General features: G+C 41.0%; 1 protein-coding gene across 3 annotated transcripts in view; it reads left to right on the top strand.

The window, feature by feature from the left end:
- Window positions 1–428: 428 nt before the first annotated feature.
- Hace1 (HECT domain and ankyrin repeat containing E3 ubiquitin protein ligase 1) overlaps window positions 429–14,762 on the top strand; it is a 119,788-nt gene continuing 105,454 nt past the window's right edge. Inside the window, exons 1-4 of one of the 3 annotated variants that reach the window (XM_034524205.2) lie at window positions 429–760; window positions 7,741–7,795; window positions 7,999–8,088; window positions 8,762–8,866. In XM_034524205.2, coding sequence (XP_034380096.1) covers window positions 685–760; window positions 7,741–7,795; window positions 7,999–8,088; window positions 8,762–8,866 — 326 coding nt within the window. In that variant the 5' untranslated portion in view covers window positions 429–684. The remainder of the gene's footprint in view (window positions 761–7,740; window positions 7,796–7,998; window positions 8,089–8,761; window positions 8,867–14,762) is intronic. The other 2 variants (XM_076916894.1, XM_076916896.1) reach the window with 2 other exon arrangements.

Raw genomic sequence — 14,762 nt, 5'->3', positions numbered from 1 at the left:
GTGTCCCTGTTCTTAGAAATGTACTCAGCAAGAGGAACAAATAATTAAGGCATTGTTAAGTCACAGAAAAAGGAAAACATCTACATTTTGCTTTCGAGTTTCAGTTTTATTACTCTTCAAAATTTACTTATGTAAGCAGGATAGTTAAGGGATTTGCTTATAACAAGTGCATCTATTTTAGCCTGGTGGTGATGGATTTAGGAATAACTGCAATTCTCTAATCTGCTTTACTGGGGTGTGTTAGAACCGAGGGAGGATGCTCTTTTACAACTTTGGAGGGGAGAACAAGAGGGCGTCTGAAAGCTGAGAATGTATTTCCACAAATTGCTCAACCTAACCTAGGGATGACTGCTCAGAGGCCATAGAGGCGGGGCTCCGTCGGGGAGTGTGGCCCAGCCAGCTCGGAACTACAGTTCCCAGAAGGCTTCGCGAGCCCAGGAGGGAAGCGGGGCCGCGGCAGGAAAGGCGCGAGCGAGCGGAGGCGGCGGCTGGTGCCCACCCCGGCGCGGTCTGGCTGGCAGCCGTCGGTGCCGCGGACTGACTCGGCTTAGCATCCTAGCGTTCCCGAGCGCCGGCCGCGGCGAGCTCGCTCCTTCGCCCGCGGGCCCGGCCTGTGCCGGGATGTAGGGCGCGGGTCGCGGAGGCCGCGGGCGCGGCGTGGGCTTCGCGGAGGCCGCGCCGAGGATGGAGAGAGCGATGGAGCAGCTCAACCGTCTGACGCGCTCGCTGCGCCGCGCGCGCACCGTGGAGCTGCCCGAGGGTGAGGCGCCCGGAGAACGCGCGCCGCACTTTTCTGAGGCTGGCGGCCGGGGGAGGCGCGGGGGCGCTGCCGGCGGGGGCGGGGACGGGCTGCCCTGTGGGGTTCAGTCCGAGCGGAAATGCCCGCGGGGACCGGCCCGCACCGGGAAAGGGTGCGGTGGCGCCTCGCACGGGCGCGGGCGCGGGCGCGGGCTGGGGACGCGCTGGGTTTGCTTAAGCTGCAGAGTGAGGTAGGCGGGCTGGTATTTATTTTAAATACGGGGCGCAGCTCGGTTTTTGGCAGTAGACAAAGGTTGTCAGCCACCAGACGGGTATTTGCGAAGCTCTGTCGGTGTAGTAGGCATTCCTGCGGTAGGCTTGCCTGCCTCCATCATTTAGTCCTGCAGACCTGTGTTGAGTGGGCTGGCTGAGCAACGGGGGTGAATTCACACAGAGGGATAAAAGCTCTGTTCTGAACTTTTGCTTTGGAAAACTCCAAATAAAGGCGATGGGGCGGGGGGGGGGGGGTGGGAGCGCTTGTTTGGTGCCTTGTGAAGTCAGACGTTTTCGTGGACGTGAGACATGTAACCAGGGCTGGCTGCAAACGTGAGAGCCTCCTGCCTCAGCCTTCCAGGAATGTGGATTCTAGGCATTCGCCTACCCTGTCCTGCTTAGTTTGCCCCACTCCACCCCAAACTTCGTTTTAGTTAGCTAAGGAGAGTGATGAAAATAAATGTGGAGTTGGTGAGTTTGGGGGATACTTTTTTTTTTTTTTTTTTTTTGGAAAAGTTTATTCTTTATGATTCTAAGTAGCGAAATTTTGTGGCAATTGTTTCTCAAAAATATTTTTGTATTTGTTACTTTGCTTGCTAGAATCTTGCAATTAATGTAGAACAATCCTAGTTTCAGGAATTAAACGTCAGCTTCAACTTTTTCTCTTATTTCCATCTGTGAATCACTAGGGGCTGGTTTCACTCTTTTTTCTGGTGTCATGCTATCTGTTGATGACAGTTGATGAAGACTGTGTGTGTGCATAGGTTATAGATGTCGCTGTTTGTACTGGTAACGTGTATCCAGCATTTTGCATAAATAAGGTATAAAAAGTTTTGATAATATTTCCTGGTTTTAAATATTCGTATATTTTAATTGTAGAAAGATTTGATAATAAAACTAAAGAAAAATTGGTCATTCCATTCCTAACAGTAAGCAATGTTGGCATTTTTACCTAACGTATTTCATACAGTGTCTTGTTTTGTGTTTAGAAAACACCATAAATATATTTAATGCTTTGGCAGGACTTGGTAGGATGAATGAAACAAAACTTGCTTTTTTAAATTGTAATTTTTTAAAATTGATTTTATGAGGAGCAGCTTTGTCCTTAAGACTTAGTCATCTGCGTCCTTAGGGTTTGTTCCTAGAAGATGAGCAGGATTTAATTACATAACCAACATTTAAAAGATTTTAATTACCAGTCTCTTAACCTGTTTTTTGGGGAGTTCTGGTCAGCAGTCTTGTGATTGGAGTCTTGACTATTACAGTTAAAAACAAAGTGTTTCTTCTTGTTGCTAGGCAAAAATGGCATACTGCTTACGTCTCTTTGATTATAAATCTTCATTTGATTACAGTGAATTTGTTCATTTTGTTCTTTGAATTTATCTTTGTTTTGATGAATCTTTTTGAATTCTCTTAGTTTGGCTCTTTTAGGTAGATCATGTTCAGTGAAGTCTAAAAATACAGATTATTGTGGTTGCATTTTAAGGCTGAACAGGGGCTGGTGAGGTGGGTCTGTGTGTGAAGGGGCTTGCCCCCTCCCCAAACCCAGCTACCTGAGTTTGATCCCTAGACCTCATGTAGAGACAGAAAGAGTCCTGACTCCACAGAGCAGTCCTCTGACCTCCACGAGTGTGCTTTTGAGCCCACAGATAATAATAAAAAAGACTGAACAGAAGGATTAAGGTCTTTCTAAAATTAAGAAATCAATTTTTTTTTTGCTTTGTTAGAATTTAGCAGTCAATAAATAACTAATTATGTAATTAGAAAAATTGTTAAAGTATGTTTCTAATCAGCTTTCAGCCTACAATTAACTTTGCTGCATATCACGAATATGTAGGAAGTTGATACTTGAGTGGGATACTGAGAGGTCCCCTTATATTACCAGTGAGTGATGGGGAGTATGTGGTTGAGTCATCCCATGCAGGGATAACAAAGTGGGACAGAAAATTCACAGAGGCAAAGCAATTAAGTTGGAGATATGGCTTCTCTGGAGCTTTAGAAGGCTCATGTACTGCGCACTATGTAGAGAAAACTAAATTTACATTGAAGGTAGTTTGTTGAATAGGATAGAATTTGAGTGCATTTTAGCATATGTATTTGAATCATGGTCAGAATAACTGCCAGCCTTTAAAACAACAACAACAACAACATCAACAACACATCACATCTTTCCCCTTTTGTGGTCATTGCTGGAGCAGCAGTCAGATTGAAGTTTGTCATGACTTCTGACCAAAGCAGGAACAGTAGGAGGCATCTCAGTGTCCTTTTCACGTGTGGAGGAAGATGCGTCTTTCCCACTTTTCAAAGAGCTGAGGCAGAAGTCTGATGTTCTTTCTACCTGTGCCCATTTGAAAGGCTGGTGAGGGCCTGGCTGTATGAGGACATTACAGAGGCCAGCAGGTTGGTAAAAGTAATGTAGGTCTACAGGAAGGAAGCTGTCACACCTACATGGTGTAGTGAGGAAAGGCTAGTGGTTCAGCTGCCTCTGGTCATTCACCCCAGCGAGGTGGAATCACCGGGTTCAGGCTGGACAGATGCTGGAGAAAAGTCACTCTTGGAACCTAAAAGCAAATCCTGCATGTGGTAAAGGAGAAGGGCAGATACCAGGCAGGACTGAGGGGAGGACTCTGACACAGCCTTCACTCCAGACAGCAAGGGGAAGCACCGGAAGGTTGAAGAGGAAATGAACGTACCACGAATAGGAACACTTTGGTCATTACACTCTTCTGTTGAGTAATTTAGTTCTAAAACCATATTAATAAAAGTGGTCAACCTATCTGATTTTCTCATGTCTTAGAAAGTGTTTATTTCTACTTTTCAGGGGATCTTTGTGAATATGGAGAAGGAACTATCTGAGAACAAATATTCTTAGTATAGTATTTCTTAGTCTCTTAAAAATTTTTAATTAGTTTATGCATATGGGTATTTTTGCCTAAATGTATGTATGTTCTATACTTTAGTGCTGGTGGAGGACAGAAGAGGATGTCAGATGCCTTGGAACTAGAGTTAGAGATAATGTGACCTACCATGCTGGGAATCGAGCCTGCATTCTCTGAAAGAGCAGGCCTTTGATAGTCTTATTTTAACATTCCAGTTGTTATTTTTATTATCCTTACATTTAATGTTTGTGATCTATCATCTTTCTGTCCATCTTCCTTCCATCTATTCATATTTATCTTGTTTTGAGAGACATAGGGTCACCAAATGTAGCCCCAGATGTCTTGGGACTCTATGTAGACCAGGCTGGCCTTGAACTTAGTGCTGGATGGGATTAAAGGTGTGAGATACCATGTCTGGTTGTGATCTATTATCTTTATAAGGTTGATGTGACTTAAAAATATAAGACCTGTATCTAAATTTTAATATAAATAAAAGCTTTATAAATAATGCAAATCTTTTGATGCTCACTTAAGTTGTGTGCTTTAATTTGTTTTGTTTTCTTGAGACAGAGTCATTGTAGCCTTGGCCGGCCTAGTACTCAAAAGTTGGTTTCAGACTCAAGGCAAATCCTCTTGACTCAGCCTTCCAAATACTGAGATTGTAGGTGTGCTGTCATGGTAGGCTTGTACTGTCATGATTAAAACATTTAGGTTCACAAGTACAGGTATTACCTGTTTCTGACAGTTCGTTATGAGGTTACTTAATTGGAATTGTTATGGTCTAGAAGCTGCAAGTGGGCAGTGTGAGAAAGAGTGCCATGACGTCAGCAGTAGTTAGGAAGGACAGTGTTTTCAGTCCTGATGATGACCTGTTGGTACGCAGTGACAGTTTACTGAGGTGCAATCAGCATTTTAAAGAAATGGATGAAGTGGTTAGAGTATAGTGCATATATTAAGAAGAGAATTGTATTGCAGACCTTTTGGTGTTGTGTACAGAGAACACTGGCTATTATGTAACATGTACTGTTGGGGCTCTGGAGTCAGTCACTTAAGTGCCAGCATTACACAGCTGGCTTTTCAGGGGAGAAATAGGGATCACAGTGTCTATTTTATAAGGCAGTTGTGATACCTTTGGTGGAGGCAGGAGGCTAGCTTTGGTTAAGGCCAGCCTGTTGAAATCCAATCTCACCTACATTCCCCAAAAGAAAGATAATGATTATTAAAGTATTATTTTTGTAGTTGAAGATTTATATCTGCATGTTGATTAACAACTCACAAATAGTAAAATAATGAAATGGTAATAAGTTTCTATATTCCCTATATATGACTCAGTCCTTTATTTCTTAATTTTAAACATAATCATAATGCCATTATCAGCATCAATACAGTTAGCAGTCTTTTTTTTTTTTTTTTTTTTAAATTGTTCTTAACCAGTGCATGCTTATTTTTTCTCTCTCTCAAAATGTGTGTCAGAGCTGGAGATCAAAGCCAGGACCACAGGGCCTGTCTCATGCTCTGTAAGCCGTCTGCTATGGCCAACTTCTCAGCTCTTCAGGTTGCTTTCTTAAAGTCAGTATTCATGCTCAGCACATTAGCTGATTGATCTCTCAAGATTTAATGTGTCAGGCCTGGTGTGGTGGTGCATGGCTTTAGTCCCAGCACTTGGGAGGTAGACATAAGCATATCTCTGTGAATTCACAGCCAGCCTTGTCTACATAGAGAGTTCCAGGATAGTCAGGGCTGTTACACAGAGAAAGTCTATCACAAACAAAAAGACTTAATGTCTCTAAAAAACGTCTAGACAGTTTGAACTCTGTTGCACAATCATGTGAATATTGTTAATAGTAATGAGTTGTTTACTTGAAAATGGCTAATGTTGTATTTGTTTTTATCATAGAGAGAAAAATATGTATCATCAACAAAAGTCAATTTTGGCTGTTACAGGCTTATAGAGAATTCAGCTTTCCTTTCAGCATCTTGTACTACCATAGTACCATTATCAAATCTAAGAAATTAACATGTGCACAATGCCAGTGTGAACTGCACTACAGGCTCGATTAGAGTTTTAGCTTTCCCACTGTTTCGTGCTTTAACATGCACTCCAGGATGCTCTCTCACATTTGGCTGGGTTCTTTAGGCTCCCCAGTTCATCTTCTGATCACTGTAGGGAGGGCTGCTCATGCATTTTGCGGCGTTGCTTGGTTTTGTCAAGTGTCTTCTGATGATCCCAGTGAGGTCACACATTTTGGGGAGTATGGCCTTTTCTGTGGGTTGTAGGAGTTATTTGTGATGATGTTGCCTATTATCAGTCCATTAAAGTGCAAGGTGCTGGGTTATTTACTGTAAATTTATTCTTTTTCTTTTATAATTTTTGGGAGATATTTTGGTATAAGCCTCACTATTTTAAAGGCTAAGTAAAATTTCTAAAATAATATGATACTGTTAGTAATGTAAAAAAAGAAATAAGTTCAAAACACTGGCTGAAAAACAACATAATGCAATGTGGCATCTCAGACACTGACTGTGTGTGTGTGTGTGTGTGTGTGTGTGTGTGTGTGTGTGTGTACAGAGGCCACTGTCTTCCACCCTGTTTCTGTGAGATAAGAGTCTCCCATTGGACCTGGAGGCTAGACTGAATGGGTAGACAGCAAACCTCTCCAACTGTCGATATGTCTGGTAGTGCTGAGGGCTCGGGGTGCACTCTTAGATGGATGGGGGTTGGGGCTCGGAACTCAGATCCTCCTCATGCTGGTGGAGCAGCTGCTTCTGCCCACTGCAGAGACAGCTTCCCAGCCTGGTAGAGGTTGATGTTTAGCTTTTGAGGCACAGTTTGTACTTTTATCCAGAAACATGAGTATGTCCTAAGAAAGTAAAGCAGTAAGCATACAGTTAAGGTTTCTTTCTGAGTAAAGATATTCATCTGTCTGTCTGTCTGAATAGTGTCAGTCCATATATGTGTTTGAGTGGCTGTGAGGGTCAGAAGAGGTCAGATCACTTGGAGCTTGAGTGTCTGTGAGCTACCTGACGTGGGTACCAGGCTCCAGATGCTGGGTCTTCCCTCTAGCATCAGGTGTTCTTTAGCGCTGAGACATCCTTCCATTCGTTCAGGCTTTATTTTTTTTTGCATTTTCACACATATTTGATTTTGTCTGCCCCCCCCCCCCGCCCCCCATCTCCCTGCTGTTTATCCCAGCTAAGCCTATCTTTCGCCAGTGTTCTTCCTTTCGTTTTCATATGTATTTGTTCTTTTTCCATCTCTACTACTGTCTCTTAAAATACCCACTTCCCTCCTCTTTTTTGGGGGGTGGGTGAGGGGTGGGGGAGGAGAAAAGGTGTTACACAGGCTGTCCTGGAACAGTGTATAATAGTCCTTTTGCCTCTCCCTCTGGAGCACTGTGATTGTGGGTAGAGCCACCAAGCTTGGCATATAGTTAACATTTTAGAATTATTTTAGCACACACATATCTTTTAATACCCTAATACTTAAAACTGGGGTTTTAAAATTTCCTAAATTTAAAAAAAATCTCTCTAATTATGCTTAAACAATAAATCATGTCTAAAAAGCCCATTTTTTGGGGGAAATAAAATGTCACTTGTTAAAGTTACAGGAGATCCTAGCTCTCCAATTTTGTGTTATACCCACAAGCTAAGTTTTTCTGTGGTAGTGTAGGAGGCATGAACAGGAAAGGAGTCGAGAAAGTCTGTGGTGTCGTGACGTTGGCAGTGCGTTTGGTGTTCTGCCCTGCTGGACCTCGCTTCTATGTACAGCTGGAAAAACTGTAGTTGTTTCTATCATCTATTGTGAACGTAGGGGATACTTGACTTCTTTTCGTGTTTGTTTCTTACTCAGATAATGAGACTGCTGTTTACACACTAATGCCGATGGTGATGGCCGATCAGCACAGGTGAGGGCGCGCGGCTGCTAAGGTTTGTGCCAGGCTTTGCTTAGCTGGTTTTGAACAGTGTTGTATTGACTGTCATTCTTCAGATAGAGAATTGTTGGAGTTAGTAACTGTTGTTAAAGAGCTCTCGCCTTGATTTACTATGTTTTAAAAATGTTTTTATTACTTATATATCATCAGCTCTTTTTATTTTTGGGGGGGTATAGGTCTGTTTCTGAACTCCTATCAAATTCAAAATTTGATGTCAATTATGCATTTGGACGTGTGAAGAGAAGCTTGCTTCACATAGCAGCAAAGTAAGCCTGAAGTATTTGACATTAAACTCTAGTCTAGAGTAAGGGTGGAGGCTTTGGATCAGTTGACTTACAACAGCTCTGGGGAAAGAGGAGAGTTGGCACCTAAGGGACCTGGGTCCTGTTTAGTCCTTGATGTGCTGTGCTTCATAAATTGTTAGCTTTGATATGGAATTCATGTCTCATGGCCAGGTGCTTGTAGATTGCTTTAGGTGAGGCTTAGTCTGGATCTGTGTAGAGTGTGTATTCACCAACATCTGTTACCTTACCACTCTAAGGGATAAAGGGGTGGTGGATGTCCGTGGACTCAGCAGGTTTCTCCTGCTTCCCTAGGTGGGCGTGTCTATCCACAGCCTGTCTTGGACTAGCTGACCCCAGTCTTCCTTTCAGGATTTAGGCAGCAGTGCTGCAACCAATTGTTCATGATTAACTAGCTCCCAGAAAGCTAGAAAGTCAAGAGCATTGTTTTGTTCCTTTCAGAAACGAATTGTTCATTGTATTATATTTGAACTATTATTTTGAAGGTGGAGGGTAATTCATTTTTGTTCTGAGTTAAATGGTAGGTAAATTGGGACCTTAAAAAATAGTGCTTGGTAGATTTTGTTAGTTTTTAAATGTTGTCTATCTACTATGGCTGTTTGTTGCATGTATCTGATTGTGTTTTATATTATTTTAGCTGTGGATCTGTGGAATGCCTGGTTCTCCTGTTAAAGAAAGGAGCAAACCCTAACTACCAGGATATTTCAGGCTGTACACCCCTTCATCTGGCTGCCAGAAACGGGTAGGCTTTGTTTTTGTAATGATGCATCGTCAGTCCTGGAAGTTTTCAAGGAACTCATTCTTGATTTTTTTTTTCTTCCTAACATTTATCTTGAGAAAAATTACAAAGGTGTTGTGTGTGTATTTTTAACAATTTTTAGTCTTTTAAGGATATTTGTCTACTTTTCTCCTTAAAATTGGCCTCAGATAATATTGTTGAATTTGCAGATGATGATCATACTTAATTTATTGAATTTTTCTGATAGTTTTCCTTTTGTAAATGAATATTTATTATTATTTGGATATAATGACAATTATTTTATATTTTTCTTGTTTCTTTCTCTGTTAATCTTTATATTACTTGCCTTGCCATATAACATAATATGATATAAACTATTATGTTATATAATTATATATGATACATACTATTTAATGTATAATATATAATATTTAATATATGGTAATATATAATGATATGTTATACATTTATATTATAATATAATGTAAGCTACTTGTCTAGTTTATATTGTTAGTGGAGGTAAATTATTAATATAATTACACAGTTTCTAATTATTTGAGAGTGAATTGTATGACTAATCTTTCTAGTGAACGGTAGCTTCTAATACTAATGCTATTCTTCATTTTAGTTAGTTATTTATTGGCAGTGCTGGAGACTGTACACAGTATGTAAATGTGTAACTCCCACTTTGTTTCTCATTTAACTGTTGTCTTAGTTGCTTTTCTTGTTGCCCTTATAAAGTGCTCTGACAAAAGCAGTTTAAGGGAGAAAGGGCTTATTTTATTCACAGCTGGGGGGGGGCGGGGTGTCAGTTTATTGTGGTGTGAAAGTCAGGGTGCTGGGAGCTGGAAGAAGCTGATGAAATCACATTCATAGGCAGGAAGCAGGAGCTCTGGCTGCTGCTGCTTCTGCTGCTGCTTCTCAGCTCAGCTCTTTCTCTACTTGGTTTGGCCAGGATTTCAATCAGGTATTGGTGTTGGCATGTCCACAGCAAGTAGTGAAATCAAGATAATCCCCCAAAGGTATGGCCAGAGGCTTCTCAGGGGATTCACAATCACAGCTGTGTGAGAAGCTTCCTAAGTAAGCCTGTTTAGTGAAACAGCCAAACCAATACAATACTAGTGTTTCTAAAATGTGAAAACTTAGACATGGCATATTAGGTATATTTGTTTGCCTATTCCTGATAATTCTGGTCATTATTGATTAATACTGTTACTGTGTGCTATTTTTAAGCTCTTCTATGCTGCTGATGGTGTTTCTTGTCTTTATCTGCCACATGTTTCAAATGTTACATCTCTTTGCCTTTATCCTGTGTGTTGGTTAGACCTTTGTCAACTTGACCCAGCTAAAGTTATTTGGAGAGAGAACTTCACTTGAGACATGCTTCAATCATATTGGCATTTCGGCAGGTCTATGGGACATTTTCTTGATTAATGATTGCTGTGGTAGGATCCATCTTGCTGTTGGTAGTATCACCCCCAGGGCACATTGAAGTGGAAACTTAAGGGATCTTTGGACAGTCAGTTGTGTTGGATGGTGTGTTGCTGGGGAAACATGTGGTTTCCTGAAGTGGACACAGGTGAAAAGCTAAGGCAGACTCGTGAAGAAACATTTTCTGAAGCAGACACAAGTGAAAGGATGTTCTGCTAACACAAGCACGTGAAAGGACATGTGATGAAGTATTCTTGGCTAAAGACATACATGTGTATTGGTCTGCCTTATACTGCATGGTTGAGCTCCATTTGTCAGGACTCCATAAAGAGAAATGCACCAAAAAACTTCTGGTGGTGTGCTGTGGTTTCTCAATGCTTTAGCAGGCTTGAGTTGATTGGCAGAGTGATGTCAGCTGGTACAGACACATGTGCTGAGGTGGTGAGGCAAGACCCATGGAGGATACATGATATTTGGAGGGAGTATAGTGATGGAGGCTGAGGCTGACCTTGGCTTGCTGTACAGTGCTTATTGGTCTCAAGTCTCCACTGACCTTTGCTGAGAGAGGCACAGCTGAGAACTTTTCTTGGCATTCTTGTTGGCCCTAGTCCCTAGCTGACTAGTCCCACTAGCTGACTAGTGCTGAGGTGGACACCTGCCTGTCTGCTAGGTACTGCCACTGATTATACTTGCTTTCCTGACACTACTGAACTAAACTGCTGGTATATTCATAAAATGTTTGCGAGTGGATGGACCTGCCGCTGCTGACCCGTGAACTGAACTGCCGATTTCCAGACAACACAGATAGGATCTGCTCCAAAGAACCTTTCTAAATAGATCCACTCCTCACCCAACGCCCCCCACGGTATCTTTTCTTTCTGCCACCTCTGGTGGGTGGTGCACTAGAAGGGAGGCTAAAGTGTATAAGAACCATCATTAAAAATAAGGTTTGAAAAAATTAAGTTATAGCAGATGGTCCTGGGTTGTATTAAGATATAAATGATACTAAAATAAACAATCATTTTGGTAGCATTCCCTAATCCAGCAGGATTTTAAATAAGCATATATCATTGCTTATTAAGAAAATAAAATATCATTTCAAATAAAGCTTACAATGATAATCAGTTTTTGATCTAGGATTTGAGGAATTTAGGATTTAAAAATCTTTTTCAAAGATTGTAAATTTTCTCTGACAGTCTACTGTTGTGTGTCTTTTAATTAATCTTACAGATATTTTTATTTTCTGAACAGGCATTGTATGTAATTGAAGTGGTTACATACACGAAATGGCTATGGAGATAAGATTATCCATTCCATTAGCTTGAGGCATATATATATTGAACCATGAAGACAGGGAACTATAATTATATCTAGGTCGGGTAGGAGAAAGCTGTACTATTTGAGCTAAAGTCTCTTTGATTGCCCCACTTAATGAGTGAGCCAATTTAACTGTGCACTAATTGATAAATAACCACATACTAAGTAAGCAACTGTTTGAATGTTAGGTATGTTATGTGTCACATCTGAAGACATAACTGGTAGTTACTTTTTAGATACATTGATTATATTGGCAGGATAATGGCAGATCTTTCTTGAATGGTTATATATCTTACAATGCTTTTGAACAGCTCCAGAGGAAAGGACAGCTTGGTGCAGGAGAGGGATTAAAAAGTTCTTCTAGACACAGTATGTGAAGACCAACGTGTCAAACTCAAAAGACAAAATAGTCTTGTTCTTCTAGGACGACTGTTCAAGTACAGTGCTTCTGAAGTAAAGGCCTTTTAAGTATAACATCCAAAGTACTTTTGATCATTATTGTCAACAGTAATTGAAAATACATTAGCATTTTAAAGGTTCAGAAGTAGGGCAGGTAATGCATAATTCACTTAGCAGTCAGCAAGATGAAAAGGTGCAGACAATGTATTCTCTTCTTAGATGCCTTTCTTATGTCTACCAAGAATAATGGTGACATTCAGTACTTAAATATTTTATCTTTTATTGCTTATTGAATGGTTGCTTTGTGTTGCGGCCCGAGCTGCCCCACACTTGGGGGCCAAAATGTTGAGAATTGCACTACCCCATGTTTGGGGGCCAAAATGTCATGGACCGTTTTATCAGTGTTGGAACCCAAACTGCCAAAAGCCTTGGGGGCTCAATTGTCCCACACTGTCCCAAGCAGCTCCAGTCCATGGGTCGGGGTTCAGCAAGAGAGAGAGTGAGGATAGACTCGAGGAATGGAGACCAGACAGAATGTGATTCAATCCCATTTATTCTTCAGTCTCTCTTCTTTTCTCCAAGTCCCTAGTTCCTAGTCCCTAGTCCCTAGTGCCTCCAAGTCCTTTCTCCAAGTTTCTTCCAAGTTCTCTTCCAAGTGTCTTCTACCTAATGCCTAATAACCTGCTCCAAGTTGTACTGTCTGAAGTGTCTGATTCTCTATTATTCTCTTCTGTCTGCCTCTCCCCTTTTATATGTCTCACTTCTAAGCCACACCTCTAAGTCACGCCTTTAATCATGCCCTTAGGTCTTGTCTCTAAATCTGATCTCTAAGTCACTCCCTTAAGTCACACACCTTTAAGTCTCACACACCCAAGGGAAGATCCTGGGTATCTAAAACAAGATGTTATCAGAGTGTGCTCAGCTGTTGTAGGCTATTGTAATCAAATCTCTTATCAGGGTATATGGCTCAAGATGGCTGCAAGGATGATAGCTGCCTTCTGTCGGCTCCCCACAGCCTTGTACAATATGGAGGTCCTTACTAAGTGTTTGCTAAATGAGTCAAGTACTCAATACTTCTGGAACTACTGGTATTTTAAAAATAGCTTTTTATGGGGCCTGCAAAGTGGCTTTCCAGGTAAAGGTGCCTATGATCAAGTCAGATGAACTAAGTTCAATCCTTGGCTCCCACCTGGTGGAAAGACAGTAGGGACTCCTATAAGGACTCCTCTGACTTTCAGAGGCAGGCCATGGCACACACATATGGTAAATAAAAATGTAATAAAATAAAGAGGCCTTGAAGGAAGTTTCCTCCTTTAATAACCAGGCAGTGGTGGTGCACACCTTTAATTCTAGCATTTGGGAGGTAGATCCCTGAGTTTTAGACCAGCCTGGTATACAAAGCGAGTTCCAGAACAGCAAGCGGTACAGAGAGAAACCTTGTCTGGAAAAAAAGAAAAACAAAAAAAAAAACAACAAGCATTTTTTAAAACTATAATTGAAGTATGAAATCAATACTGAGGTGTAAGTCATGTAAGAAGTTTGTCCTTTTGGCTGGTTTAATTTGGTTTCTTTTGCTTCTCTCAATTGTCCTTGTCGGATGGATAGTGTATATCTGTTGACCTGTTCTATCAGATGGATAGTGTATATCTGTCGACCTGTTCTATCAGATGGATAGTGTATATCTGTCGACCTGTTCTATCAGGTGGATGGTGTGTATCTTTTAGCTTCCGTATTGCTTATCTTCTGTTATCTTGTATTGCCCTCTTTCTTTGTTCTCTTTCCCTCCTTCTCTCTCTCTCTCTCTGTCTCTCTCTTTCTCTCTTTCTGTCACTTTCACTCTTTCATACACTACATCTTTGAAGGTCAAGCTGGTTTGACTTTTCAGGAGTTCTCCTGCCCCAGTCTTCTAAATGGTAGGATTTCAGCTGTGAGCCATCTTGCCCATCATCTCCTTTCTAATATAAGCCCCATAAGCTTTCATAGGTTCTGTGTCATTTAGACCTCTGTAACCATCGTTAAAGTATCTGGGCAGGGAAATAGTTGCTTTTTTTGAGTAGGAGATTCAGCCTTACTCTTGATTATATGAAATATTTAAAGGAAATACTTTGAAATTATAAATTTTAGATTATCATCTATCTGTAGGTTACAGATGGTCAAGTTTGAAACATGAGTTTAAAAATATTTGGTGGGTAAATTACGAGTTCATAAAGAGCCAAACTAGCCTCAATATTTTAGCCGTAAATCCCAGCAAAATAGGTGCTCAGTTGTTGGGTTGTCTGGCTGAGATTGTAGAAAGTTGTAGTAGTGTGTATTAAATAAGAAAGGTTTCTTGTCTGTCTTGCCCTGGACCTTTTGCTCTTTGTTTTTGGAAGGGAGAACATTACATGGATACTTTCTTCAACCAGCTTCTCGTGTCTGTTCCTGGCCCATTTCCATCTGACTGCTTATTTTGGAGCTAGGCCAATGATCTACATTGGATTCTGACTAGTATTAAAATTCTGTCTGTATAAACATAGTCACAGGACCACATTTGGAACAATATATTTTTAAATAATTTAATAATTTTATTATTTTGGGAATTTCATATTTGAGCATTGTACCTTCATCATTCCCACCCCATCCCTTCCCCTCCAGCTCTTCCCAGTCCCCTCACCAAGTTCATGAGCTTTTAATTATTATTATTAATACATACATACATACATACATACATACATACATGCATGTATATAATAATATCTAGGACTGGATCAGC

Source organism: Arvicanthis niloticus, chromosome 20 (assembly GCF_011762505.2).
Source record: "Arvicanthis niloticus isolate mArvNil1 chromosome 20, mArvNil1.pat.X, whole genome shotgun sequence".
Lineage (NCBI taxonomy): Eukaryota > Metazoa > Chordata > Mammalia > Rodentia > Muridae > Arvicanthis > Arvicanthis niloticus.
Note: the sequence above shows the minus strand (reverse complement) of the source record. Positions and strands in the feature narration are given on the sequence as shown.